A 27,516-nucleotide genomic window follows, 5' to 3' on the forward strand; every position below is an offset into this window, starting at 1 on the left:
GAACAAGACTAATGTCAATTTGGTAAATTAAAAACAAATATACGTGTAAACAGCACTAGCTATTTTACTAAGATTCATAAATATTTAAGGACAAATGTCACACTTGCTAACACGGTTGTCTCTGGAAGGAGATGGAAATGGAAACAGGTAAAACAAAAAATAATAGGGACTGATGATGTCAGTATACTCTGAGCAGGGAAGAATGATTTTCACTTCTCTGCACATGAGATCCAAAATTACAAATTTAATACAGCAAAGTCTTGATTCAGCCATGGTGCATAAGCCCTCTACAGCCCATCCCTCCTGCTTATTACAGCTAAAAATCCTAGATTCTGAAAAGAAAACAAAGCAGGTGGATTGTGGAGAGAAGTCAAAACTGGGAGAAGTGACTCTCATGGGATGTGTTTCCCCCCCCGCCTCTTTTTTTTTGTTTTCCCTCACATGTGGCTCTGCAATAAGGGTGGGCCCATTTGTAGAGTAGCATGGGCAGCCTACATTCCAACAAAAACTCTATCTTTCTGACCAGAGAAACTAGGAAAAGGGGTCTCTATAGACCAGAAGGTGTGAGAGAGCTGTGAAGAAGAGACATGCAAAGAAGGTAATCGCATAATTCTGTCTGAATTCATACAAATCACAGCTTAATCTGAGCCATGTATGTGTGGAGCATACCCAAGCCAGTTTAGCAAAGGCTTCAAAAGGTGAAATAAGATTTTAACAAATTGCACAAGCCTCAGACTAACCCCTGAGCTACTAGTGAAAGACAGACCCAATCCAATGTAACAAAAGCTTGGAGAAATGAAACAAGACTTGGAACACCTGAAAAAGTCTCCAACAAACCACTAAACTATTCAAAACAGACTACAACTATCATAGCAAAGACTTAGAAGAGTGGAACTAAGGGGCACCTGGGTGGCTCAGTTGGTTGAGCGTCCAACTTCGGCTTAGGTCACGATTTCACGGTTCTTAAGTTTGAGCCCTGCATCAGGCTCTGTGCTGACAGCTCAGAGCCTGGAGCCTGCTTCATATTCTTGTCTCTCTCTCTCTCTCTCTCTCTCTCTCTCTCTCTCTCTCTCTGCCCCTCCCCTCCCTCAAAATTAAACATTAAAAAAAAAGTTTTTTTTTTTTTAATAATGGAACTAAGATTGAACCAATACCCTCAGAAGACAAGACAGAACTTATGGTCTGAACAGTAAACAGGTTACTTGCTAAAATAAAAACAGCAATGATGGGGCACCTGGGTGACTCAGTTAGTCGGGTGTCCGACTTCAGCTCAGGTCATGATCTCACAGTTCATAAGTTCAAGCCCTGCATCGGGTTCTGTGCTAATAGCTCAGAGCCTGGAGCCTGCTTTGGATTCTGTCTCCTTTTCTCTTTGTCCCTCCCCTGCTAGTATTCTGTCTCTCTCTCAAAAATAAACATTAAAAAAAATTTTTTAAATAAAACAAAACAGCAATGATCTCCCAGAAGATTCTAAAAGGACCCAAAGTCTATACAAATAACATTCACAATATTAGGAATAAATTCCAAAATTATGCAATACACAAAGAACCAGTAAAATGTGAATAATTCTGAAAGGAACAGATAACAAACAAATGTCACCCCAAGATGATCCAGAAGTTAGAACTACCAAAGATTTAAAGATGCTATTATAACTATGTTTCATGAAATAAAGGAAAACACACTTGAAGTGAAGGAAAAGATAGGAATTATCAGCAGAAAACAGAAACCAAAAAAAAAAAAAAAAAAGAACTGAAATTTTAGAACTAAAAATACAATATTTGAAATTAAAACAGAATGGGCTCAATAACAGAATGGAGATGAAAAAGGAAAGAGCCTGTGAACTTGAAGACAGATCAATAGAAATTAACCGATCTGAAGAACAAAGAGAAAAAAGACTGAAAGAAAAACACTCAGCAGAGCCCCAACAACCTGTGGGTCAACATCAAAATGTCTAACTTAAGTGTAGCCATAATCCCAAAAGGAAAGGAAAAAAGTCTGTGGCATGAAAATACATTTGAAAAAAATAATGGTGGAAAATCACCCAAAATTAATGAGACATTAATTTACAGATCCTAGGAGTTCAACAAACACTCGAGAAAATAAACTCAAAGAAAAATACACCCAGATACATCTTAATGAAAAATTTCAAAACCGAATGTTAAAAAAAAATCTAGAAAGCAGTTTTAAAAAATAACATTATACTTCTGTATATGCATATGTACATATGTATACATATGTATGTGTGTGTATATATATACATCAATGATTTGAATGACCACAAAACTTTGAATAGAAACCAAAGAGAACAGGCACGGCTGAGTGGCTCAGTTGGTTAAGTGTCCAACTTCAGCTCAGGTCATGATCTCATGGTTTGTGAGTTCAAGCCCTGCATCAGGCTCTCTGCTTGTCAGCACAAAGCCTGCTTCTGATACTCTGTCCCCTACTCCCTCTGCCTCTCCCCTGCTAGTGTGCTCTCTCTCTCCCAAAAATAAATAAACATTAAAAAGATTTTTTTTAACTTAAAAAAAAAAAAAAAAGAAACCAAAGAGAACAGAAAACAGTGTAACATCTTTAAAATCTTGGGGCCCCAGGGTGACTCAGGGTTAAGTGTACGACTTCGGCTCAGGTCATGATCTCGCGGTCCGTGAGTTCGGGCCCTGCATCGGGCTCTGTGCTGACAGCTCAGAGCCTGGAGCCTGTTTCAGATTCTGTGTCTCCCTCTCTCTCTGACCCTCCCCCATTCATACTCTGCCACTCTCTGTCTCAAAAATAAATAAATGTTAAAAAAAATTTTTTTAAATAAAAAAAAAAAATAAAATCTTGAGAGAAAAAATTTCTCAATCTGAAATTCTGTATTCCATGAAAATATCCTTTAGGCATACTTCTTCAGATGAAAAAAAAAAAAGAAAAGAAAATTTGTTGTCAGCAGACCTGCTCTATGAGAAATGCTAAAGGAGATTATTCTAGCTGAAGGAAAATGATACCAGAAATCTAGGTTTTTAAGAATGAAGAAACAACAAAAGAAATGGGTAAACATATTAAAAAAAAAAAAAAACCCTCTTTAAAACAAAACTTTAACATTATCTGGCAAGGTTTTCAACATAGGTAGATGTAATACATATGACAGCTATAACTTAATGGTCAGCAGACCGGGTTAAGGAATCTACATGGTTGTAAGGCCTTTACATTTAAGCAAGGTGGTAGTACACAAACTCTAAGTAGCCTATGAAACGACAGGTATGTATACTGTAAATCCTAAAGCAAGTACTACACACAAGAGAAAGAAAGAGAAAAAAGAAAGAAAACAGCAAAAATTAAATATATAAACTAAAATCAGACAGTAAATATTTAAATAATCCAAAATAAGGTATAGGGGTGCCTGGGTGGCTCAGTCGGTTAAGCGTCTGACTTCGGTTCAGGTCACGATCTCACAGTTTGTGAGTTCAAGCCCCGCATTCGGCTCTGTGCTGACAGCTCAGAGCCTGGAGCCTGCTTCAGATTCTGTGTCTCCTTCTCTCTCTGTTCCTCTCCTGCTTGCCCTCCGTCTCTCTCTCTCTCTCTCTCTCTCTCTCTCTCTCTCTCTCAAAAATAAATAAAGACTAAAAAAAAAAATTAAAAACAAAATAATGTATAAAGGAACAAAAAACTAGGGTACAGAGAACAAATAATAAAATAACAAACCTAAATCTAACCATATCAATAATTAATTTAAATGTTTATGGTCAGGACACCTGGCTGGCTCAGTCAGAAGAGCATGCAACTCTTGATTTTCGGGTCATGAGTTCTAACCATTGGGTGTAGAGATTGCTCAAATAAATAAATAAATAAACTTTAAAAATAAGTAAATAGATGGATAAATAAATAAATGTTTATGGTCTCAACACTCCAATTAAAGTCAGATTGTTGGGGCACCTGGGTCGCTCAGTCAGTTAAGCACACAACTCTTGATTTTGGCTCAGGTCATGATCTCGGTTTGTGAGGTTGAGCCCTGCATCGAGCCTGACATAACATGAAACTGGAACTCTAAAAAGCTCTAGATCTATTAAAGAAATTTAATTTATCATTAGAATTTCCCAAAAAGAAACCCCTAGACCCAGAATGGTTGATTCCACTGTTGAATACCACTGCAATAAGGTTTTTTCCTTTATATATATATATATATATTTTTTTTTTTTTTAAGTTTATTTGTTTATTGGGGGGGGGGGGGGGGAGCAGAGAGAGAGTGAGAGAGAGGATCCCAGGCAGGCTCCTTGCTATCAGCACAGAGCCCAACTCAGGGCTCAATATCTGGAACCTCTGAGATCATGACGTGAGCAGAAATCACCAGCTGGACACTTAATCGACTGAGACACCTAGGCACCCTTTTAACCTTTTTAAAGGGGAGGAGGAGGCATAAAGATCAAAAAAGGAGAAAAGAAAACTGTCCCTTTTTGCAGATTATATGTTTGTTTACAAAGAAAATCTCAAAAAATAGAAAAACTACTAGAACTAAAAATGAATTAAGCAAGTGTCAGGACACAAGGTTAACACATAAAATCAATCGTATTCTTAGATACCAGCAACAACAAACTAGAAATGAACTTATAAAAATAGTATCATTTATAATAACATGAAAAACACATAAAATACCTAAGAACAAATCTAACAAAAGATAACCAAGATTTTATAATGAAAACTACATCATGTTGGTGAGAGAAGTTAAAGATCTAAATAAACAGAAAAATATACCATGTTCATAAATCAGAAATCTCAGTATTGTTAAAATGGCAACTCTTCCCAATTGGTCTACTGATTCCATATAATACCAATCAATACTTTAGCATGCTTCTTTTTATAGAAATTGATAAACTGACTCTAGAATTTATATAAAAAGACAAAGAATCTAGAATAGCTAAAAAAAATTTTTAAAAAGAACAATAAAGTTAGATGACTTCTCCTATCTGATTTCAAGATTTACTCTAATCCTACAAGACAGTTTAGTATTGGCAAAAAATTAGATACATACATCAGTGGAACAGAATAAGGAGTCCAGAAACAGACCCACACATATATATATTCAAATAATTTCTGACAAAGGTGCCAATGTAATTGAATAGGGAAAGGGAAGTATTAACAGGATAAATAATAAAAAGAAATTAACATTGATTCTTATGACACACCATGCACAAAAAATTAGCTCTAAATGTATCACAGACCTAAATGTAAAACCTAGAAAACTTCTAGAAAAAACAAAGGAGAAAATCTTTGCAATTAGGGATGGCAAAGTTTCCTCAACAGAATACAAAAAGCAGGAAGGATAAGGGAAAAAATAATAACATTTTAATCATTTTTAATGATAAATTTATAATTTTTGGTCTTCAAAAGACACAATTAAAAAATGAAATGCAAACCAGAGACTGGAAGGAAATATTCAAGATACATCTATCAGATAAAGGAACTGTACTCGGAACAGAATTTTTAAAAATACTACAATTCCATAGTAAGACAAACAACTCAACTTTTTAAATGGGCAAAAGATACGAACAGGCACTTTGCAGAAGATACATGAATGGCTAATAAGCACATGAACAGATGTTCTACATCATTATTCATCAGGAAAATGCAAATCAAAATCACAATGAAACACCACTCTACACCCATAAAATTGGCCAAAATTTAAGGCTTATTCCCATATACTGCTGGTATATAAAATAATACCACCAATTTGGAAAACAGGTAATTTCTTAAAAAGGTAAACATAATCCTGACATATGGCCCAACCAACCTAAAATGGTATTATCTTAGTAAATAAATACCATCGTAGGCATTGATCAAGAGAGAAAAAACATTTTTCCACACAGAGACTTGTATGTGGATGTTCAGAGCAGCTTTAATACCCCCAAAATAAAATTAGCCAAATGTCCATCAAGGTAGATAGCTAAACAAATCATGGTATATCCATAATGGAATTCTATTCAGCAATAAAAACTAATTTTCAGTCAAAAATTATTATACTGAGTGAAAGAAATCATGCAAAAAGAAAACATACTATATGATTTCATTTATATAAAATAACTTATATAAAATTTAATTTATATAAAAAACATACTATATGATTTGCATTTATACATGCAAACCACTGTACAGTGACAGAAAAAGGTCGGTGGTGTCCAGAACAGGAGCAGAGGAAGGAACGGATTACACAAAAACTTCTGGGAGAAATGGAAATGTTATCTTGATTGTGCTGACAGTGTTATGGTTATTTACAAATGTCAACGTTGATCATACTGTCTACTTTAAATATGTAAACTGTGGGTATGTAATATGTAAATGTATGGTATCTTGTACTTCAATGATACCTCAATAAAAGTATTAAAAAATTTTTTTAATAAGAATTGGCAGTCCTCTGGGCCAAAACCCACCCTCCAAAACAATGGGACCAATCTCTACCAGGAAGACTTGAAAGTATCAACAAGCCATTAAGAGTCAAGTCCCATGTGACTCCTCTTAGTAAACTGTCCTCATAGGAATTTCTTTAAGGTCAGTGTAGGACTCAGACGCATATCCCGTCTCACGAATAAGTACAAGCACATGATCAGCATGATTAGCATCTTGGGAATTAAGTCAATGTGGTTAGAGAACCCCTCCCTCTAGGCCTCTTTTATTTTTAGAGGACTCACCAAAACCAATTATCAAGTATTTTACAATATTTGTCCAATGAGGGTATTTGGTTACTTGCAAAAACTCCAATTAATCTCAAACTTCCCTTACCATAACTATGGCAAGAAAAAGTTCAAACAGTATGATCATAATTGTAGTGACTTTATAATTTGTTGTCTGTGGCATTACTTTTCAGTCTCAGCTTCTAATCACAAAGAAGAAAAGTTTAACCTATTTTGGACTCCTCTCCGATCTACCAAAAATTTTTACAAGACCGTAGTTCATTCTCTAGGTGCAACTACTTAGATTTCATTAGAAAATTATTTTGGTTCATCTCAGTTTCTTTTGCAGCCTCCCTTCATTCTACCCAATCCTTAAATGCTGACATTCTCCAGGGTTTCATCCTGTAGTCTCTTCTAGTCTCACTTCTCCCCAATGGTTCTCAAACTTTCTCCTACAAAGTCAGTTAAAAATAAGGATTCCTATACCCTAACTCCAATGATTCTGATTCAGATTAATAGATGAGGGCCTATTATTCTTTATATCTCTTAGCAATTACCCACTTGTTATTCCATTAAATGCTTTCACCTGTTCACATTCTGTTCTCTATGAAAAATACCTTTTCCTTATGGCTAACTGCATTATTTCTTGACTTTCAAGTCTGTTTAGAAGTGATTTGCTCTGGCAACTCTTCCCTTCTGAACTATCACTCCCCCTCCCTAAATGCTATATTAAATTCCGGTTTAAAAATATTTAATTACACTGTATCATGTTGATGTACTTGCCTATCTTCCCTTTTAGATTATTAGTTCTGTGTTTTTCTTGCCTGTATATCTAACCTACTACAGAGCTGGCACATACCAGATATTTAGTAAATGTTATCTGAATGAATTAACCCTTTCAGTGAATATCTAGTTAATAAGAACCTATTTTGTAATAACAAATATGAAAAAGGTTAGCACATTCGGTCTACAAAGTAATAAACCAGTCTTAAAGCCAAGCAGTCTGAAAAGAAAAGGATTTCTTCCAGGCATTTTTATCAATCCTTTCCATGTTCATCAATGTATTCATGAGTACATACTTGATGTCTGAGGATATGCGAGGCTACACTAGGTCATACCTTCCATTTTTAATATAATTCGTGCTTTTCTTTGCAAGCTAGGTTCTTCTCCTCTACATTAGGTTTAGACCCGCACTGTCCAATCAAGGTAGGCACTAACTATAGGTGGCTATTTAAATTTAAGTTAAGATCAAATACAATTTAAAATTCAGTTCCTCAATCACACTGGCCACATTTCAAGTGCTCAAAAGCCATACGTGGCTACGGTCCTTTACAGCGGGAATACAGAACATTTTCATCATCACAAAAGTTCCATTGGACAGCGCTGGCGACACAATTATAAATGGACCCCAGAAAATCTCACTTACTTCTTAGCTCCCACGATCTTCGTGCTCCTCTGGTGCTTAAAGGATGTGGGTTCCGGAGTCTAGCAAATCGCAAGCACATGAGTGAATGCTAGGGACCGCTGAACCTTGACCACAAAAAGACGAATCCCCCTGTGCCCAGAAGAAATGAAGCTCTCCCGGGGCAGCTACCTCCAACGGAAGAAAGCAAGACTTTTTTGGAAAAGCGTGTCGTCTTGTCTTCCTACCCAGCCAAGGCAGGTGACAACACCATAGCCTTCATCTCCCCCATTCTCAAAGCCCCGTCCCAGATAGAGGCTCTAAAAGGGAGGCGAAAAGAGAGGACAACGGATATGGGAGGTACTGGGGATATAAAAGAAATAGAAACTAATGGCAATCTAGCGAAGAACTGAGTCCAAGGAGGTGGGAACAGTTAGCGGTAACTGGGGGGGAAAAGGGAGACAGGTAGATCTGACCTAGAAGGGTGGGGCCTACGATGGGCTCTGATAAAACCAACTCTGAGCATGGCACAAAAGCGAGGGACCGCGTGTTGCGGGCTCGACAGCGCTACCCCTAAAACATAACGGTCAAACCGAGAAACTCACGGCGGGTACTGCACCGAGCCTGGAAGACATCACTCCCTCTCCACGCCTAACAAATCCACCCAAGGGCTCCGGCCAGACCAACGCCACTTCCGCTCTCCTCTCCTCTCCCGGATGTGGAGTCGGCGCCGCCGAGTCCAGATCTGAACGTCTACTTCCGCCTGGCGGCTTCCGAGGGGGCTGCGGCGGGAGTGAGTCACATGACGTGCCTCCCTCCTCTGAGACCCCGCCCCAGGAGGCTGTAGGTGGGGTTTGGACCTCAACGCGGCCTCAGAACCCCTTCCTGTCGTTCCATCCTTTTGCGCGACACCAAATATCCCTCCACCCTCCATTCCCCACCCAGCACGACGAGTGGTGTTTCTGGATGGAGATCAATTATTGCCCCTTTATTTATCTTAAAGATATTACAGACCAATTCCCGCCCTCCCTCCCCCAGGAAGAGTGGCATAGACGCTCTTTGCTGAGGGCGCAGGTATTGGAGGCAGTGGCTTAGCAGGAAAGAAGCCAGGAAAGGGCAGCTTGGTGAAGACTTGAGCCAGTCAGTGAATAAGGGGGGCGGATCTCTTCTCATCTGTTAGCTTCAGGACTCTAAACTTGCCCAGCTTTGGGTATTTTGTGTGTTTGAGTAGCCCTTGAAATCTTTAGACACACTATGTCTGAGCCTCTCCCTAGGGTAGCTGCGCTTGAGTCTCTCCTTAGGGGTACTGTGATGGGTTTTCTCAGACCAACTGTGTTGACCCCTCTTAAAATGACTGTGTTTGCTCTGTCCAAGTGACTGTGTCTGCTCCTCTCAGAGGAACTGCAGTGAGTTCTCTCTGAGGAACCGCGACCACCCCTCACAGGGGGTCTGTGCTGTCTTCTCCCAAAAGGGCTGTGTCCTCTCCTCCCTAAGGGACTGTGATGAATTTTCTGAAAGGGACTGCGACATCTCCTCTCAGAAGGACTGCGACATCTCCTCTCAGAGGGACTCTGGCAGCTCCTTTTGGAGACACTATGATGGCTCCTCTGAGAAGGACTTTGATTGCTCCTTTCAGAGAGACTGCGATGGCTCGTCTGAGAAGGACTGTGATGTCTCCTCTCAGAGGGACTGTGACATCTCCTCTCAGAGGGACTCTGATGTCTCCTTCCAGAGAGACGGCGATGGCTCCTCTGAGAAGGACTTCGATGGATCCTCTCAGAGGGACTCTGATGGCTCCTTCTGGAGATACTGCAATGACTCCTCTGAGAAGGACTTCGGTGGCTCCTCTCAGAGGGACTTTGATGGCTCCTTCCAGAGAGACCACGATGGCTCCTCTGAGAAGGACTTCGATGGATCCTCTCAGAGGGACTCTGATGGCTCCTTCTGGAGATACTGCAATGACTCCTCTGAGAAGGACTTCGGTGGCTCCTCTCAGTGGGACTTTGATGGCTCCTCTGAGAAGGACTTCGGTGGCTCCTCTCAGAGGGACTTTGACGGCTCCTTCCGGAGAGACCGCGATGGCTCCTCTGAGAAGGGCTTCGGTGGCTCCTCTCAGAGGGACTTTGACGGCTCCTTCCGGAGAGACCGCGATGGCTCCTCTGAGAAGGGCTTCGGTGGCTCCTCTCAGAGGGACTTTGACGGCTCCTTCCGGAGAGACCGCGATGGCTCCTCTGAGAAGGGCTTCGGTGGCTCCTCTCAGAGGGACTTTGACGGCTCCTTCCGGAGAGACCACGATGGCTCCTCTGAGAAGGGCTTCGGTGGCTCCTCTCAGAGGGACTTTGATGGCTCCTTCCGGAGAGACCGCGATGGCTCCTCTGAGAAGGACTTCGATGGATCCTCTCAGAGGGACTCTGATGGCTCCTTCTGGAGATACTGCAATGACTCCTCTGAGAAGGACTTCGATGGCTCCTCTCAGAGGGACTTTGATGGCTCCTCTGAGAAGGACTTCGGTGGCTCCTCTCAGAGGGACTTTGATGGCTCCTCTGAGAAGGACTTCGGTGGCTCCTCTCAGAGGGACTTTGACGGCTCCTTCCGGAGAGACCGCGATGGCTCCTCTGAGAAGGGCTTCGGTGGCTCCTCTCAGAGGGACTTTGACGGCTCCTTCCGGAGAGACCGCGATGGCTCCTCTGAGAAGGGCTTCGGTGGCTCCTCTCAGAGGGACTTTGACGGCTCCTTCCGGAGAGACCGCGATGGCTCCTCTGAGAAGGACTTCGGTGGCTCCTCTCAGAGGGACTTTGACGGCTCCTTCCGGAGAGACTGCGATGGCTCCTCTGAGAAGGACTTCGGTGGCTCCTCTCAGAGGCACTTTGGTGGCTCCTTCCGGAGATACTGTGATGACTTCTCTGAGAAGGACTTCGATGGCTCCTCTCGGAAGGGCTATGACATCTCCTCTCAGAGGGACTTTGGTGGCCCCTTTGAGAGAGACTGTGATGGCTCCTCTGAGAGGGAGTACCATGGCTCCTTTCAGAGGAATTACATGGGGTTCTCTGCCTTAAGAAGCTTTTGTGGTTTCGTTTCTTGGGTGTCAGTTTCTCTTTAAGGTGACTGTGTGAGTTTCTCTTAAGTGAATCTTGTAGAATTCTCCCTCGGTCCTGAACTCTGGTTCCCGATTTGGAGTTCTTGGACTCCTGGATGGAGATTTCACTTCTGCCAAAGTTTTTCTTAGCTCTGCTGCTACTGTCATTTTGAACAACACCCATAGACTGTCTGCTTGAAGTGGTTTTGAAAGTGGTACTTCTTTGGGAAACTATGCGCTTGGGCAGTTGGGTATGTCTGGGTTTGAAAGAGCTATCCCATTTTGGTTGTTGAACTGATCTGAGTTGCTCTGTTTCTTCCCTTAATGTGCTCTCCTGCTTAGTGGTTAGGTCTGTTGGCTTTAGCTTGACAACTGGCATCCCGTCACTTTTGATATCTCTTGATAAGTAATAGTCTCTGGCTTTTCGTTTTGGATGCTGGTTTTTGCTTGACCACAAATGGTCTGGCCTTGATCTGTCCTCAGGCTTCTGCCCAACAAAAGCCATAATTCTGTGTGCCATCTGGAATGCTTGCCTTAGGCCTTGAAAAAGCAGTTGAATGAATTTGGGTTGGGAGGATTTCTTAGGTTGTCTTTTTAACGAGGCACTCATTGTCTGAGATGCTCCATTCCTCTTCCTTCTAAACTGGGCTGGTAATTCCCTAGAAGGACTCTGTGTCATGGCTCTACCATTTGTGTAGAACTCTGCGCTTTGTGTTCTGCCTCCCTTGGTTCCTTTCATTGGGTATTTTGAATCATGGGTCTTTTGGGTTCCCCTGTTAGCCCATTTTTCATCCTGAACATCTTCAGAGTCACTATCTGGTAAAGAGTGAACTTGAGTAAATTCATATTGCCCAGGGTCTCTAATTTCTGTTTCTCCTACTAGGTCAGGGCTCCTATACGGCCTTCGCCTGATGTGCACTTGTACAGGAGAAGCAGGAGCCTGGGAAGATCCAGACTGCAAATCTATCGTAGAAGTAGGACTCTTGGAAGCTTGAGTGTAGACATTAGCTTTCCTTAGTGATGGTGACATAGGACTCCTTGGTGTGATGGGTCTGTCTCTTCTGTGATACTTTGAAATTTGGGGTCTTTTCCCAGTTCGCAGCCTAAAGCCAAGATGCAACCTAATCTCTCCATGGCCTTTAGGAGTGCTTACAAGGTGGAGCTGTGGATAAATAAGAAGGTAAGGCCCAAGAGTGCCCTGTAATTTATGACAGCAACTAAATCCTGCACATCGGCCACACTGTAGGCAGATAGGGTATTTTAAAACCAGACCTGAAGTTAGAGGTGGAGGAACATTTGGGGGTATTTGACTCCTTAACAGTTTTGCTGCTATTTTTAGCTGCAGATCTTGTAACAGCTGGAACTGTTCTGAGAAGTCAGTTTTGGCCTGGGGAAGAAAACTTGGCTTGAGAGAGTGTTGGGATTCAAAAATCCTTGTCTGTGAATTACTCTGTGAGTTCTCACTCTCTTCCACTGGAACAGAATCTTTCCTAGTGAAAACTATATCGAAGGAGGACTCTAACTTTACTGGGGCAGGAGGCTGGCCCCCTGTACATGAAGCAGGAATGGGCTGAATGACTTCCTTGGATATATCATTGAGCCTTGAATTCACTTTCTTTATTCTCATTCTAGTCCCAGAGTATTGCTGTACTATAGAGGACATGGAACCACGTGTCCACATCTTTAAGGCCATTCTTTGCTCATGATCATGACATGAAGTATGTCTTTGAATGTAGTTTTTGACCACTGAAGGCTGAGAGATAGTACCTCGACCCTTCTCTAGCAAACTCTGGGAAAATTTCATCAGTTCAGCTGGAACCCCAAATAAATTCTGAATAGACTGACAGACATCTGCAGTGGCTCTCTCTGTTAAAGATGTTCGAGAATAGAGCTTCCTTTTCATAGTGGCTCCCAAGACATTCCCCAGCGTTAGCATATTGGAGAGATATTTTCTAGGTAGTCGCTGTCTCCAGGAGTGATTCTCCCAGACATTCTGTTGTCTCCCCAGGACAGACCAGGTAAGGCCTCTTTGAGTTCCCGATCCTGACTGAAACGTCCTAGATGGTGATCTCCAGCTTTGTGGTGGATGTTGGGATAGGTCGTGGAGTAAGTTCTCTAGCTCTTCCACCTGCTTCCTATTAGTCCTCTCCTTAGATATGACACCCACTCCTGGGATCTCAAAATGTGGGGTTTCTACAATGTTAGTTATTTTATCAGACGGTTGATTATGAAGGGACAAGGTAAGGGTTGAAGACCGTATCATAGTAGAGTCTATAAAGGACTCTTCAGGTTCCAAAATATCTGTCCCAAGGTTTTTTACATCCAAAGTCCTTGATTCTTCTGGCAGCTCAAAATCCCAAAGGCTTCCTAATTCAGATGTTTCGGCAGAGCTTGAGATAAGCGAGTTTGAAGAGTTGTGCAGAAATCTAAAGACATAATTATCTATTTGTAACTCCTCTCTTGATGTAAAATCCTCAGATTCCCTAATCTGATATACCTGTCCTAGATTTAAATCCTCAGATTCCCTGATTTGAGAAGACCCTATTTTTGTCCCTACTGATTTCATGGCCTGAAGCCCTTGTTCATGAGTGAACATTGTAGGTTTCTCAAATGGAGATGTTGGCTGTGAGAGTAATTCTGCAGATTTCACTTTAGTATTTGGCCTTGGAGTTAATTCTACAGGTTCTACCATTTCTTGAAGCTGTGGCCTTGGGAATAAATCCAAACAATCCAGTGCTTCAATCGCTGACCCTAAGGCTACTCCTATTGGTTCTACAACCTGAGGAATTGGTCCTGGTGCTAATTCCTCAGATTTTACAATTTGAAGTGGTGGCCCTGGGATTAACACAGTCTTTACGATCTGAAACCCTGTCAACTTCATTGTTTCCAAAATTTGGTGCGTTGGCTCTGTGGCTAATTTCTTAGATTTCACATTTTGCAACCATAGCCCTGAGGTAAACTCAGAAGATCTCACATCTTGCAGTTTTGGAGTCAACTCAAGACAGTCTACCATTTGAGAGATTGGCCCTGGTGTTAATGCCACAGATTTCACAACTTGAGGTGGTGGCCCAGAAGTCACATTCACATAGTCAATAACTTTTTGGGGAACTACCAGGGTTACCCCTTGAGCAACGTGAAGCTGTGTCTTTGTAGATTCTGTGACCTGATCTGGTGGCTTTGGACTAATCCTCATATATTCTGTAATTCGACCTTGTAGTCCTGGACCTATCTCTGAATATTTCATCCTTTGATTCTGTGACAATGATAATCCCACTGATCCATCCCCTTGCTGCCATGTCTCGGGTATGAGCTTTACAGATTCTGCACATCCTGCAACTTGATCTGTCGGCTTTGGGGGCAACTCTAAAGATTCCTCCCTTTGAAGCCGTTGCTTAGAAGTTAAACCCATAGATTCAGGAACTTGATATCCTACTCCTGGTGTCATCTCTGAAGACCCTGGGACATGATGTAATGACTGTGTAATCAATGCTTCAGAGTCTTCCCTCTGCAGCCTTTTCTCAGAGATCACCTCCAAAAATTCTAGTGCTTGAGGATAGGGCCTTGGAAATCTCTCTGCATATCCAGTGGTTTTAGGTATTGGCTTTGGGGTCATTCCAAGGAATTCCTTCCTTTTTGGCCTTGCCTTGGAGGTCAAGCCCATAGTTTCTGTAGTGTGATGCTTGGGCTCTGGGGTCATCTCTTCAGATCCTACAGCTTGCTGCAGTCGCCTTGTATGTAATTCCTCCAAATCTTTAACTTGAGTCTGTGACTGAGAGAGCAACTCCAGAGTTTTTGGGATTTGGTAGCTTTCCTTTAGGGTTAATTCTAAGGATTTAGAGCCTCGATTTCTTAGCACTGGAGTCACATCAACAGATTCTGGTACTTGGAGATCTAGCCCTAGAGGCATTCCTGAAGATTCCATGGCTTTACTTGTTGGCTTTGGGGTCAACCCTACAGATTTTTCTATGGTTTCTTTGCCTTGGTGTGCCAACCTTCGTGCCATTGCTGAAGATTCTGTGATGTGATAAATTGGTATTGAAATCAAACTCACAGATTTAGGGACCTGATGCATTGGTGTTGGGATCTTCTCCACATGTTCTACAAACTGATGCTCTGGCCTAGGGATTATCTCAGAGGAGTTTGTGATTGGATACCTTCTTTTTGGAGTTAGCTCCTCAGATTTTGTTCTTGGAAGCAGTGACCCTGGTGGTAACTCTACAGGTTTTATGTCTTGTTGCAGAGATGCTGAAGACAATTTCACATGTTTTATACTTTGCAACTTTGGTTCTGGAGTAAACTCCAAAGATTTCTCACCTTGTTGCTGTGATTCTGGAGACAAACTTGAAAATTTAACACTAGCCAACATCGGTCCTGGTATGAACTTCTTAACTGGCTGTGGTGCCAACACCACTGATTTCATACCTTGCCATCCTGAAGTCAACTCTTGGCAATTCATACCTTGCTGTTGGGACCCTGGTGTCAACTCTATGGATTTGACATCTTGAAAACATGACTCTGGTGCAAAGACCTCAGAATTAACACATGGTGACCTGAGGCATGATGACAACCCTAAAGAATTAGCACTTTGAGGCTGTGGCAATGGGTTTGACTTCAAAGATTTCACATCTTGAAAATGCGGTGAAAACACCACGGATCTCACATTATGCTGCCTGAGGTGTGAGGGCAACTCCTCAGAATTCATACCTTGAGGATGTGGCCCTGAATTTAAATCCACAGATTTCATTATTTTAAAACATGGCTCTCGTGCAAACATCTCACATTTCAAGTCCTGCAGCTCAGAGCCTGAAATCCGTTTCACAGAATTTGCACCACAAAGCAATGGCTCTTTGCTCATCTTCATAGATTTTACATCTTCAAGCAATGGCTCTGGTAAAAATAAGACAGATTTCATACCATTTAACGGAGAGCCTACAGTGAACACTGACTGCACAACTTGTTGCTGTGACCCACAGTGATTCTCCCAAAACTGGATTTCTGGAAACTTTGCCCCTGGTATTAACTCAGAAGATTTTATACCTTGCAAATATTGTCCAGGGTTGAACAGAATAGATTTTGTACCTTGAGATTCTAACCCAGGATTCAATTCAGCGGGTTTTGTGCTTTGCATCTGTGGCCCTGGATTAAACTTTACAGAATTCATGCACTGAAATTCTGACCCTGAATTCAAATCAGAAGAATTCACACCTTGCGGCTGTGGGCCACAGTTGAACTCCTGTGATGTTACACCTGGAAACTTTGTCCCTGGAGTCAATTCACATTTCATATTTTGTGAATGTTGCACAGGGTTGAACAAAACAGATTTTATACCTTGAAATTCTGACCCCAGATTCAAATCAAAAGATCCCATACCTTGACATTTTATCTCTGAAGTCAACCCAAAAGATTGTATACCTTGCAAAGGTGGCTCAAATTTGTACTCCACAGCATTTACACATTGTAATTTTGCCTCTGGATTCAACTCAGAAGAATTTACACAGTTCGTCTGTGGCCCAGGTTTGCATCCCATAGGTGCTACACCTAGAAACTTTGGCCCGGGAATCAATTCAGATTTCAAACATTGCAAATGTGGTTCAGGGTTGAACACCACAGATGTCTCACTGTGACTCTTGGTCCCTGGATTCACCTCAGATCCCATACCTTGACATTTTGTCCCTGAAGTCAACTCAAAAGATGGTACACTTTGCAAAGGTGGCCCCAGTTTGCACCCCATAGAATTTACACATTGTAATTTTGGCTCTGGATTCAACTCAGAAGGATTTATACAGTTCATCTGTGACCCAGGGTTGCATCCCATAGGTGCTACACCTAGAAACTTTGGCCCTGGAATCAGTTCAGATTTCAAATCTTGCAAATGTATTCCAGGGTTGACCACTACAGATGTCTCCCTTGGAAACTCTGTCCCTGAATTCAACTCAGAAGACTTCCTACTTTGAAGTTTTGAAACTGAAGTTAATTCAGAAGAGTTTACACCTTGTGAGTGTGACTCAGGGCTGCATCCAACAGCATTTACACACTGAAGGTTTGGTTTTGAAATAAATGCAGACGAATTCATATCTTGCAAATGTGGCCCAAGGCAGAACAAGTTAGATTTTATACCTTGAAGCTCTGGCTCAGGATTCAACTCAAAAGATTTTACACCTTTCAATTGAGGCCCCATGTTGAATGCTGTAACATTTATACACGGAAGCTGTGGCCCTGGGTTCAACTCAGAGCATTTCCCACCTTGTAACTTAGGCTCATGATTGAATTCTGGAAATTGCTCATATGGAAGCTTCATGTCTTTGCACAACTCAGATTTTATCACTTGTAACTGTGGCCCAGGATCGAACTGGAAAGACTGCATACCTTGAACACTTGTTCCCTGGCACAGCTCAGAAGATTTCACATCTTGCAACTGTTGCTCAGGATTGAATTCCATAGATTTCACATCTTGAATCTGTGTCCCTTTGCATAATTCTGAAGATTTTCTATGTTGCAAATGTGGTCCAGGATTGTATACCATAAATTTTACACTTTGAAGCTCTGGCCGTGGGTTCAACTTATATGATTTCTCTTCTTGCCACTGCTTCCCAGCACTGAACTCAGAAGATACCACACTGTGAATCTTTGATTCCAAGGCTAACTCAGAGGGGTTTGCAACCCGAAATTCTGGGTCATGACTGACTTCTGTAGTTTTCACTATTTGAAGCTTTATGGACTCAGGAGATTTTGCACCTTGCAACTTTGCCCCAGGGTTGAATTCCACAGATTTCATACCTTGAAAGCGTGCCCCTGGTGTCAGCATAGACAATTTCCTATTTTGTAACTGTAGGGCTGACTTGAACCCCAAAGATTTCACATCTTGTACCTTTGTACCTAGATTGAATTCAAGAGATTTCGTATCTTGCCACGTGGGCCTGGTGATGAATTCCACAGATCCTCCACTTTGAAGCTTTGTTTCTGGTGTTAACTCAGAAGATGTCACATCTTGTAACTGTGGAACAGGTTTTAACTCAACAGATTTCAAATCTTGAAGCCTCCACTCTAGCGTCAAATCAGATTTCTCACCTCGTCTCTGTGGCCTAGGGTTGAACTCCACAGATTTCACTCCTTGAAGCTTCCTCTTCTGGGTTAAATCAGATTTCCCACCTTGTAGCTTTGGACCATGGTTGAACCCAAAGGATTTCACTTCTTGAAGCTTTGACTCCGTGATCATTTCAGAAGATTTCATACCTTGAAAGTGTGATCTAGAATTGGACCCTGTAGATTTTATATCTCGAAGCTTTATACCCATAATCAGCTCTGAACATTGCATATCTTGTAACTTTGGGCTGGATTTCACACCTGAAAACTTCTTCCCCAGGGTCATATCAGAAGATTTCTCACCTTGTAACTTTGAACTAGGTTTCAATTCTACAGATTTCACTCCTTGAAGCTTTTCCCTTGTGATCACTCGAGATTTCACATCCTCCTGCAACTGTGGCCCAGACCTGGAATTCGTAGATTTTACATCTGGAAGCTTTACACCCATGATCAACCTAGAAGATTTCGTATCTTGAAACTGTGGGCCTGACTTGAAATCCACTGATTCCACTTTTTGAAGCTTTGTCCCTAGTATCAATTCAGAAGATTTCACACCACTCAACTGTGACCCAGGTTTGAACTTTGCAGATTCCACATCTTGAAACTTTGTTTCTGAGAGTAACTTAGAACAATTCACTCCTTGAAATTGTGGCTCAGGGTTGAACACCAATTTCACATTTTGAAGCTTTGATCCCAGGATCAGGTCAGAAGATTTCACAACTTGCACCTGGGGACTGGGGCTGCTTTCTTTATGTTTTACATTTTGAAGTTTTGTCTTTGAGGTCCCTTCAGAAGAATTCACACCTTGTAACAATGGTCCGTGGTTGAAATCTGTAGGTTTGGTACCTTGAATTTCTGTCCCTACAGTCAGTTTAGAAAATGTTGTACCTTCCAATTGTGAACTTGGATTTAATTCAGTAAATGTCATATCGTGGGACTTTATCCCAGGTGACAACTTAGAAGATTTTAGACCTTGCCACTGTAACCCAGAGTTGAAATTCTCAGATTTCACACCTTGAAGTTTTGTCTGAAGAGTCAATTCAGATGACTTCCTACTTTTCAAGTGTAGTGGAGAGTTCAACTCTATAGTTTTATCACTTTGTAATTGTGACCCTTGGCTTAATACCCCAGATTTCACCTCAGGAAGCTGTGGCTCTTGTGTAAGCACTAGAGACTTGACACCTTGAGGTTGTATTCCTGGGGATGACTGTAAGGGTTTCACTTCTTGAAGCTTTGGTCCTGCAGTCAATTTAGTAGATTTCCTATCATGCAAGGAAAGCCTAGATTTCAGTGTCATAGATTTTATACCACAGAGCTTTGATCTTGATGTCAGGTCACATGATTTCATACTTCTAACCTGTAGAAAAGGTTTCAAATCGAAACCTTGAGGCTGATGTTCCTGGAGTGATGCTAAAGATGGTGTATCTTGGAGCTTTGGCCTTGGAGTCAATGCAGATGACTTTGTATCTCTTAACTGTATTAAAGGTTTCAACTCTACAGACTTGACACCTTGAGACTGTAATCCAAGATTTAACTCTACAGACTTCACAGCTTGGAATTCAGGTCCTGGTATCCACTGAACACATCTCATACTTTCTAGCTGTGGCTCTTGTTTAAACTCCATAGTTTTTATATCTTGAAGCTGTGGCTCTGAGGTTGATGCCAAAGTCTTCCCTTTTTGCAGCTGTGGTCCTGGGAACAACTCAGGAGTTTTCACATTCTGCAACTGTGGCCCACGGTTGAAATCTGCATACGTTGCACCTTGAGTTTTTGTCCCGAAAGTCAATTCAGATGACTTCACATCCCTTAACTGTACTGAAGATTTCAACCCTCCGGATTTAGCACCTTGAGATCGTGACCCAAGATTTAAATCTACAGATTTCACAGCTTGGAACTTAGGTCCCGGTATCCACTGAATACATTTCATACTTTCAAGCAGTTGCTCTTGCTTTAACTCAACAGTTTTTACACAGAGTTGTGGCTCTGAAGCTGATGCTGAGGGTTTCACTTGGTGCAGCCGAGGTGCTGGGATCAACTCAGGAGATACTATGCTTTGCAACTGTGGTTCAGGTTTAAACTCTTTAGGTTTTAAACCTTGGATATTTGATTCTGGAGTCAGTTCACATGGTTTCATACCTTCAAACTGTAACTCAAAATTGAAGTCTACTAATTTTCCGTCTTTAAATTTTAGCCCTGGAATTAATTCCAAAGACATCTCACCTTCTGACTTAGACCCTCTCTTCAATTGCTCTGAATTCACACATTGCTGCTTTGGTGAGAGTACAGATATCTCGCCACCCCGTTCTGGCCCAGAAGTTAAATTCTTAAGTGCCATCCCTCGAAAGTGTTGCCTTGGGGCTAAATCCACAGATTTTACTCCTTGAAACTTTGGTCTTCTGGTCACATTCACAGATTTTACTTCCTGCTTCTTTGGCCTTGGGATCAACTTCCCAGATTTTAAACACTGCAGCACTGAATCTGGAGTTTCCTCTACAGATTTTAAACTTTGATACTTTAAACATGGGGTACTCTCGACAAGTTCCTTATCTTGCATTTGTGGCTCTAAAGTCAATTCCTCAGGTTTCACAACTTGCAGTTCAGATCCTTGGAGCAATGGCCCTTGTGCAAAAGACACAGATTTCTCACCTTGCATCTTTGGCCCAAATTTCAATTCCACAGTTTTCACATCTTGCAGCTGTGTTCTTGGGACCAACTCCACAGTTTTGAATTCTTGAATTCTTGCATGCATAGTCAACTCAGATTTCTCACCTTGAAGCTTGTTATTTGCGGTATCTTTCACAGATTTGACATCTTCTATTTCAGCCCCTGAGGCTATCTCCACAGATTTCTCACCTTCCAGCTGTGGACTGGAGGTTAGTAACATGGATTCAATACCTTTTAGATACTGTCCTGGAATTAAGGCCACAGATTTCATATCTTTCAGCTCTGACTCTGAGATTAACAACTCAGATTTTAAACCTTGAAGTTTTGAGCCTGGGATCAGCTCCATTGGTTTCACACCTTCCACCTGTGGCCCGGGGGTTAACACCATAGACTTGACATCTCCCATTTGTGGTTTTGGTGTTTGCGTAGATTTCATACCTCCCAAATGCAGCCCTGGGGTTAACTCCTCAGATTTCCTATCTTCCAGTTGTGGTTCTGGGATTAGTGCCTTAGATTTTAAACCTCGAAGCTTTGAGATTGGGGTCCACTCCACAGGTTTTATATCTTGCAACTGTGGTCCTTGGATCAATTTAGGAGATTTTATACCTTGTAACTCTGGTCTTCTAGTCAACTCAGAATATTTCACACTTGGCAACTGTGACCCGGGAGTCAACTCCACAGGTTTTGCATATGGTTTCTGTGGCTCTGAGACAAATTTATAAGAAATGTTACCTTCAAAGCTTGACATTTGGTCTATCACTAAATGTTTTACACCTTGAAATAGTGTCTCTGGTACTAACATCTCAGGCGTGACCACTTGCTTTCCAGGTTGTGGGGTGAACCTCATAGATCTTACTCCTTGTATCTTTGGCTTTGGGGTCAACTCAAAAAAATTCACACACTGTAGTTGTGGTCCCAAGTTTAACTCTGAAGATTTCGCTCCTTGAGGTTGAGTTCCTGATATCAGATCACAAAATTTGACATCTTGTAGCCATGGCCCTGGGTTATGCCCCACTTGTTTTATACCCTGCAGCCCTGGTGACATCTTTGCTAATTTAGAATCTTGAAACCCTAACTCTGGAGTCTTCTCCACAGAATTCACACCATGAAACTTAGATCCTGGGGTTTGCTTCCCAAATTTGACACCTTGAAGCTTTGGCCCGGAAGTCAATTCAGAAAATTTGACATCTTGCTGCCTTGGCCCTAGGTTTAGTTCCTGAGATTTCACACCTTGCAACTGTAGTTCTGAGGTTAATTCATTGGATTTCGTGCTAGGAAACTGTAGTCCTTCAGTAGACAGAAGAGATTTTGTATTTTCACCCAAGGGTCTTTGGCTTGACTGCAAAGATGATTCTGTTACAAATCCTATAGACTTCATATCTTGAAGCTGTGTTCCTGGTATACACTGCAAATGTTTGAAACCTTGACGCTTTGGTTCTGAGGTCAAATCAGAAAATTTGACATCTTGCAAGCATGGTCCTGAGTTTTGTTCCACAAATTTCACACCTGGAGTTTGTGGTTTTGAAGTCAATTTTATGGGTATAACACTTTGATGCTTTGGCCCTGGGATAGATAATTTGATTTCTTGCACCGGGGAACCAGGGGTCAGTTCATCACATTTCATACCATGATGTGGAGACCCTGAAATTAAATCTATAGGTTTTTCTCCTTGAAGAAGTGGCCCTTGGGATAACTCTGAAAATCTGACACTTTGCAAATGTGGCCCTAGGGTCAATCTCACACCTTGAGGCTGGGCCCCCTTAGTCAATTCCTCTGATACTACACTTTGTAGTACTGGTTCATGTACCAGCTCCTCAAATTCTACCACTCCAGTAGTAGCTGGCTGTTGGATTAAATTAACATATTTCATGTCTTGTAATTGTGGCTCTGGATCCAACTGCATAGACTTTACTCCCTGGAGCTGTGGCCCTGGGGTCAACTCCATAACATGTGGTTTTGGTCCTGTGATAAATTGTTTAGATCCTACCACTAATGGGGATGACTCAGGGGTTAACTTCACAGATTTCAAATTTTGTAGTGGTGGCTCTGATTTCTCATATTGCATCCCTGGTCCTAAAGTAAATTCCAGAGATCCTTTTTTAAAATATGGCATTGACTCTTGGGTGTTTTCAACTTGAAACGATGCCAACCCCATAGTTTCTGTCTTTTCTGACCTTAGAGGTATCTCTGAAGGCTCAGTAACTTGAAGATGTGGTTTTAGAGTCATTCCTGCAGATTCTATAACTTGACCTGTTGGTTTTTGTGTTAATGCCTCAGAAGTCAGCCTCATGGCTTCTGTGTCTTGATAGCCTGGCCCTGGAGTCATCTCTGAAATTTTTTTAAAATGTGGCCTGGCCATCATCTCAGCAGTTTCCATGACTTGCTGTGGGATTAACTTCACTGATTCCTCCTCTTGTGGCCAGATCTCAGAAGCTAACTCTGTAGATACTGTGTCTTGATGCCATGGTCTGGAAGTTGGACCCACAGATTTAATTGCTTGTAAATGTGGTTCCATGGTCAGTTTCCTTGATTCTTCATGTAAGTGTGTGTCAGGAATTAACCTCCTAGATTCTTCCAGTGGTGCGGTTAAATCCACAAATTTATTACCATGCATTAATGGACCCAGAGTCAACTCCTCAGGTTTTGTACTGTTGGGCTGTGGTTCTGGGGTCAATGGGACATATTTCATACTTTGAAATTGTGGTTCTGAGATCAAGTCCTTATAGTTCGTAAATTCTGAATATGGTCCTAGATTCAAATGAACAAACTTCATACCTTGGGACTCTGGGTTCAATATTTGTGGGTTCATACCTTGCATCTCTGATCCTGATACCAACTCTGGAGATTCTTGTATTAAGTGTTGAGACACTGGAGTCTCCAAGGCTTTTACACCCTGGAGCATTGTCTCACGGGTACCTTGTAATGGCACTGAGTTCATCTGAATAGATCCTGAAGTTTGACTCAATGGTCCTGGAGTATTTCCTAAAGATGACTGTTTCAACTCCACAGATTCTTTCCTGTAGTGACAATTGTCAGAAGTCAACTCTGCTTCTGTTCCTGGATATCTTGGCTGTACAATCATTCCTAAAGATTCTAAAGTTTGATGCCATGGGGTAGATCCTTCAGGTTCTGTGGCTTGATGATTTGGCTTGAGGTTCAACTCTACAGATTTTACTGCTTGAATGTGTGCCCCTGAGTTTGGTTCCTCATATTTCATATCTTCTACCTGTGTTTCAGGAATCAACCTTCTACATTCTACCATTTGAGGAATTTTCACATCTTTAAGCAATAGTACCGGGACTATCTCCTCAGATCTTTTATCTTGTAACCATGGTTTGGGGGCCAAATCCACAGATTTCCTATCTTTCTGTAATTGTCTTAGGGTCAACTCCACACCTTTTATATCTGGAAACTCTGGCGGTAGGGCCAAATGAACATATTCCAGACCTTGCAACTGTGAACTGGAGGTCAAATCTTTCAATTTCCCATTTTGCAACTGTGGTGCTGGGGCTAACTCAGTGGATTTTCTACTTTGTTGTTGTGTTCCTAGGGTTAAATGAATAAATTGCACACCTTGAAGCTGAGACCCTGGGGCTACCTGCACAGAATTCCTACTTTTTGTCTGTGGAATGGGGGCCAACTCATCAGATTTTACAGTCTGCTGTTGAAGTTCTGGGACCAATTCTATAGAATTCACAGTTGGGATCAGCTCTCCATATTTTACCACTTGTGGGACTAAACCTGTGGTTATATCTATAGATTTTATATTTTGCATTCTTGGTCCCAAGGTCAGTTTCTCAGATTTTGCATTTTGCAATCCTGAGGATAACTTCACAGAATCCACAACCTTAAGTTGTGGCATTGGCTGCACCCCCAAATACTCTACACTTGGAAGTAGTGATGCAGTAGTCTTTGCTGTAGATTCTGTGACTTGATGCAGTGGCTTTTGGCTCACTCCCTTAGATGCTGTACTTTGACCCAGCGACCTTGGGACTGTCCCTAAAGCTTCCATTATTTGATGATGTGATGGTTTTAACTCTACAGATTTCTTCATTTGTAACCATGTGTCAGAGGCCAACCCCATATTTTCTGTAATTTGATGGCTTTGCCTTGGGCTCACCTCTGAAGATTCTAGGGTTTGAAGCCATGGAGTCAACCTTGAAGATTCCATGACTTGATGAGGTGGCCCTGGGATTAATGCCATAGTTTCTGTGCCTTCATGATATGGTTGTGGAGTCATCCCCACAGGGTCTAGCACTTGAATCCATGAACCAGGAGTCAACTCAAGAGGTTCCTTGACTTGAGATATTGGCCTTGAGGTCAAATCCTGAGTTTCTACAACTTGTGACTGGGGTGCTATGATCATTCCAATTGGTGACCCCGGTGTTATTGGAGTTACCTTTAGAGAATGTATGGATTGATGTGATGACATTGGAACTATCCCTACTGATTCTTTGACTTTAGGTGATGGCTCTGAGGGTAAACCCACATATTCTACAACCTCAGGTGGACCAATAGTAGTAGGAGAGCTAGAAGTCAAACCATTTGGCTGAGTTGCTCCTGGGGTCAAATTTGCGATTTGAGACTGCGAATCTCCAGATTCTACAACATGTGGCTGTGCTGGTGGAATTATCCCCATGAAATCCATAGCTTGTAATAGTGCCACTGGAGTTACTTTCATGTAATCCATAACTTGATGAGATGGACTGGAGATCATTTCCAATGATCTTGTTTTTTGACATATTGGCTCTGGAAGAAACTTCAACGGTTCTATGACTTGACTTTGTGGCTTTGAGGTTATGTCCACTGATTCAGTAATTTCATGCTGTGGCCCTTCAGTCACTTCCACAGTTTCTACAACTGCATGTTTTGCCTTTGGACTCATCTTTCCTGGTGGTATGACTTGATGGTCTAGTGATGTGTTTATTTCTGCTGACTTCATGGCTTGATATTGTGTTCTTGGGGTTATTCCCACTGATTCTGTGATATGTGGATGTGATTTTTTAATCATTCCCATAGAATCCGTGACTTGAAGCAATACTATAGGAGTTACCTTCACATTATCTGTGACTTGATTCTGTGGTCTTGAGGTCATCTTTGATTCCATAGCTTGATGCTGAGGACTTGGTATTACCTCCACTGATTTAGTGACTTGATATGATGGTTTGGGGCTTACTCTCACTTTTTTCATGGTTTCCATTGGTTTCCCAACTTCATCTGGTGGCTGTGGGAACAAACCCACAGATTCTATCACTTCTGAATGTGATTCTGGGATCATCCCCATCAAATCCATGACTTGAAGTAATGCCAATGGAGTTACCTTTATGTTATCTGTAACTTGGTATGGTAGCCTTGGGGTCAATTCCACATTAGTCACTTGGGTCTTATGCTGCTGTATCCTTTTTTCTGGAAGGCCTATGACTCTCTGCTCTATACTAAGCTCTAGGACATGTTTTGGCTCCTTCTGCAGTAAAGTGGTTTCCTCTTGATTTATGTCAACTCCTAAACTTTTGGGAGGTGGAGTGCCCAGTGATGTAACTAAGGGCCTGGATTCAAGAATTTGGGGGCCATCCCCTGGTTGTGACTGCTTACCTGGGATAAGTGACTGTGAAATTTTTGTTTCTGTTCTCTTTAATCCGGATTCCACTCCAATATTCACATGGAGCTGAAATGATGGACAGTTTGGGGATTTATTGTTGATACTTTGTTTACTGCTTTGATGAATGGGCATAGATACCTGGATTTGAGGTTTCTCTGGTTCAGGGACTCCTCCTTGTGCATCGATTAAATAATTCAGCATTGCCCATGAGTCCCTCACAGGCAGAGGTACTGTTTGTTCTCTCAAAGTACAAACCTTCCAAGCCATATGTCCCTCTAACTCCCACCTAGCCAAAGGAGAGAGACGGATTGGAGCCCACCCTGAGAATCGTGGTCTCTCCCTGGAGCCAGAATTTGGCCCGTGATCCAATGTCAAATGACTCTTGCTCCTCCTTCCATTCTTTGTTTTCTCTTGGTGGCAGAGAACTGGGGATTCAAGAACAGAGTTGATAAAAGAACTTTGAGATCCTAAGGGTGAAAGTGCTGTAAAATTCTGAAAAAGTTTTGACTTCCCAAACTCTGAGAGCCTAAAAGTAGACAGCAATGTGCCTTGGCTCCTGAACACAGAAGGCTGTTTCTTGGGTAAAATAGGTAAACTATGGTTCCGGAGTTGCCAGGTTGTTTCTTCAGAAAAGACAGGAAAGTGTGACAGGCTAGAGTTGTTGCTTAATGATCCAGAGGAGATGCTATGGTCAGTAGAATGTTTTGCCTTCTTACAGCCACAACAGGGTAGAACAGGCTCCTGAGCCACAAACACAGAGGAGGTGGAGGAAGAAATCCTATCTTGTGGTTCAGGCAAACACAATTCCAAAAGACTTGATCTGAGAAATAGAGAAAAGTTTCCATTTGCTTTGAAGCAGAAAAAGGTAGGAAAAGTAGGAAAAGGGAAAAATAATGGCTATTTCAAATGCAAAATATTTTGGCCTGAAGGAGAACTACAACAGCAAAAGAGGCTGCTTTCCCCAACATCATTTACTTACGGAAAGAATTCCTCCATCAAGAGGAAAGGGAGCATTTGTCTCCATTCCATTCAGAAATGATCCACAGACCAG

General features: G+C 41.8%; 2 protein-coding genes across 3 annotated transcripts in view; both read right to left on the minus strand.

The window, feature by feature from the left end:
* The window catches only part of ZNF512 (zinc finger protein 512), a 33,523-nt gene extending 24,734 nt beyond the window's left edge, over positions 1–8,789 (minus strand). Inside the window, exons 1-2 of one of the 2 annotated variants that reach the window (XM_043604257.1) lie at positions 8,649–8,789; positions 8,068–8,126 (exon numbers count right to left, since the gene is read on the minus strand). In XM_043604257.1, coding sequence (XP_043460192.1) covers positions 8,068–8,126; positions 8,649–8,678 — 89 coding nt within the window. In that variant the 5' untranslated portion in view covers positions 8,679–8,789. The remainder of the gene's footprint in view (positions 1–8,067; positions 8,127–8,648) is intronic. The other variant, XM_043604258.1, reaches the window with a different exon arrangement.
* A 118-nt stretch (positions 8,790–8,907) lies between these two features.
* CA3H2orf16 (chromosome A3 C2orf16 homolog) overlaps positions 8,908–27,516 on the minus strand; it is a 37,639-nt gene continuing 19,030 nt past the window's right edge. Inside the window, exon 5 of the mRNA XM_043604259.1 lies at positions 8,908–27,285. Within this exon, the coding sequence (XP_043460194.1) occupies positions 9,234–27,285 (18,052 nt within the window). The 3' untranslated portion in view covers positions 8,908–9,233. The remainder of the gene's footprint in view (positions 27,286–27,516) is intronic.

Source organism: Prionailurus bengalensis, chromosome A3 (genome assembly GCF_016509475.1).
Source record: "Prionailurus bengalensis isolate Pbe53 chromosome A3, Fcat_Pben_1.1_paternal_pri, whole genome shotgun sequence".
NCBI classification, from domain to species: Eukaryota; Metazoa; Chordata; class Mammalia; order Carnivora; family Felidae; genus Prionailurus; species Prionailurus bengalensis.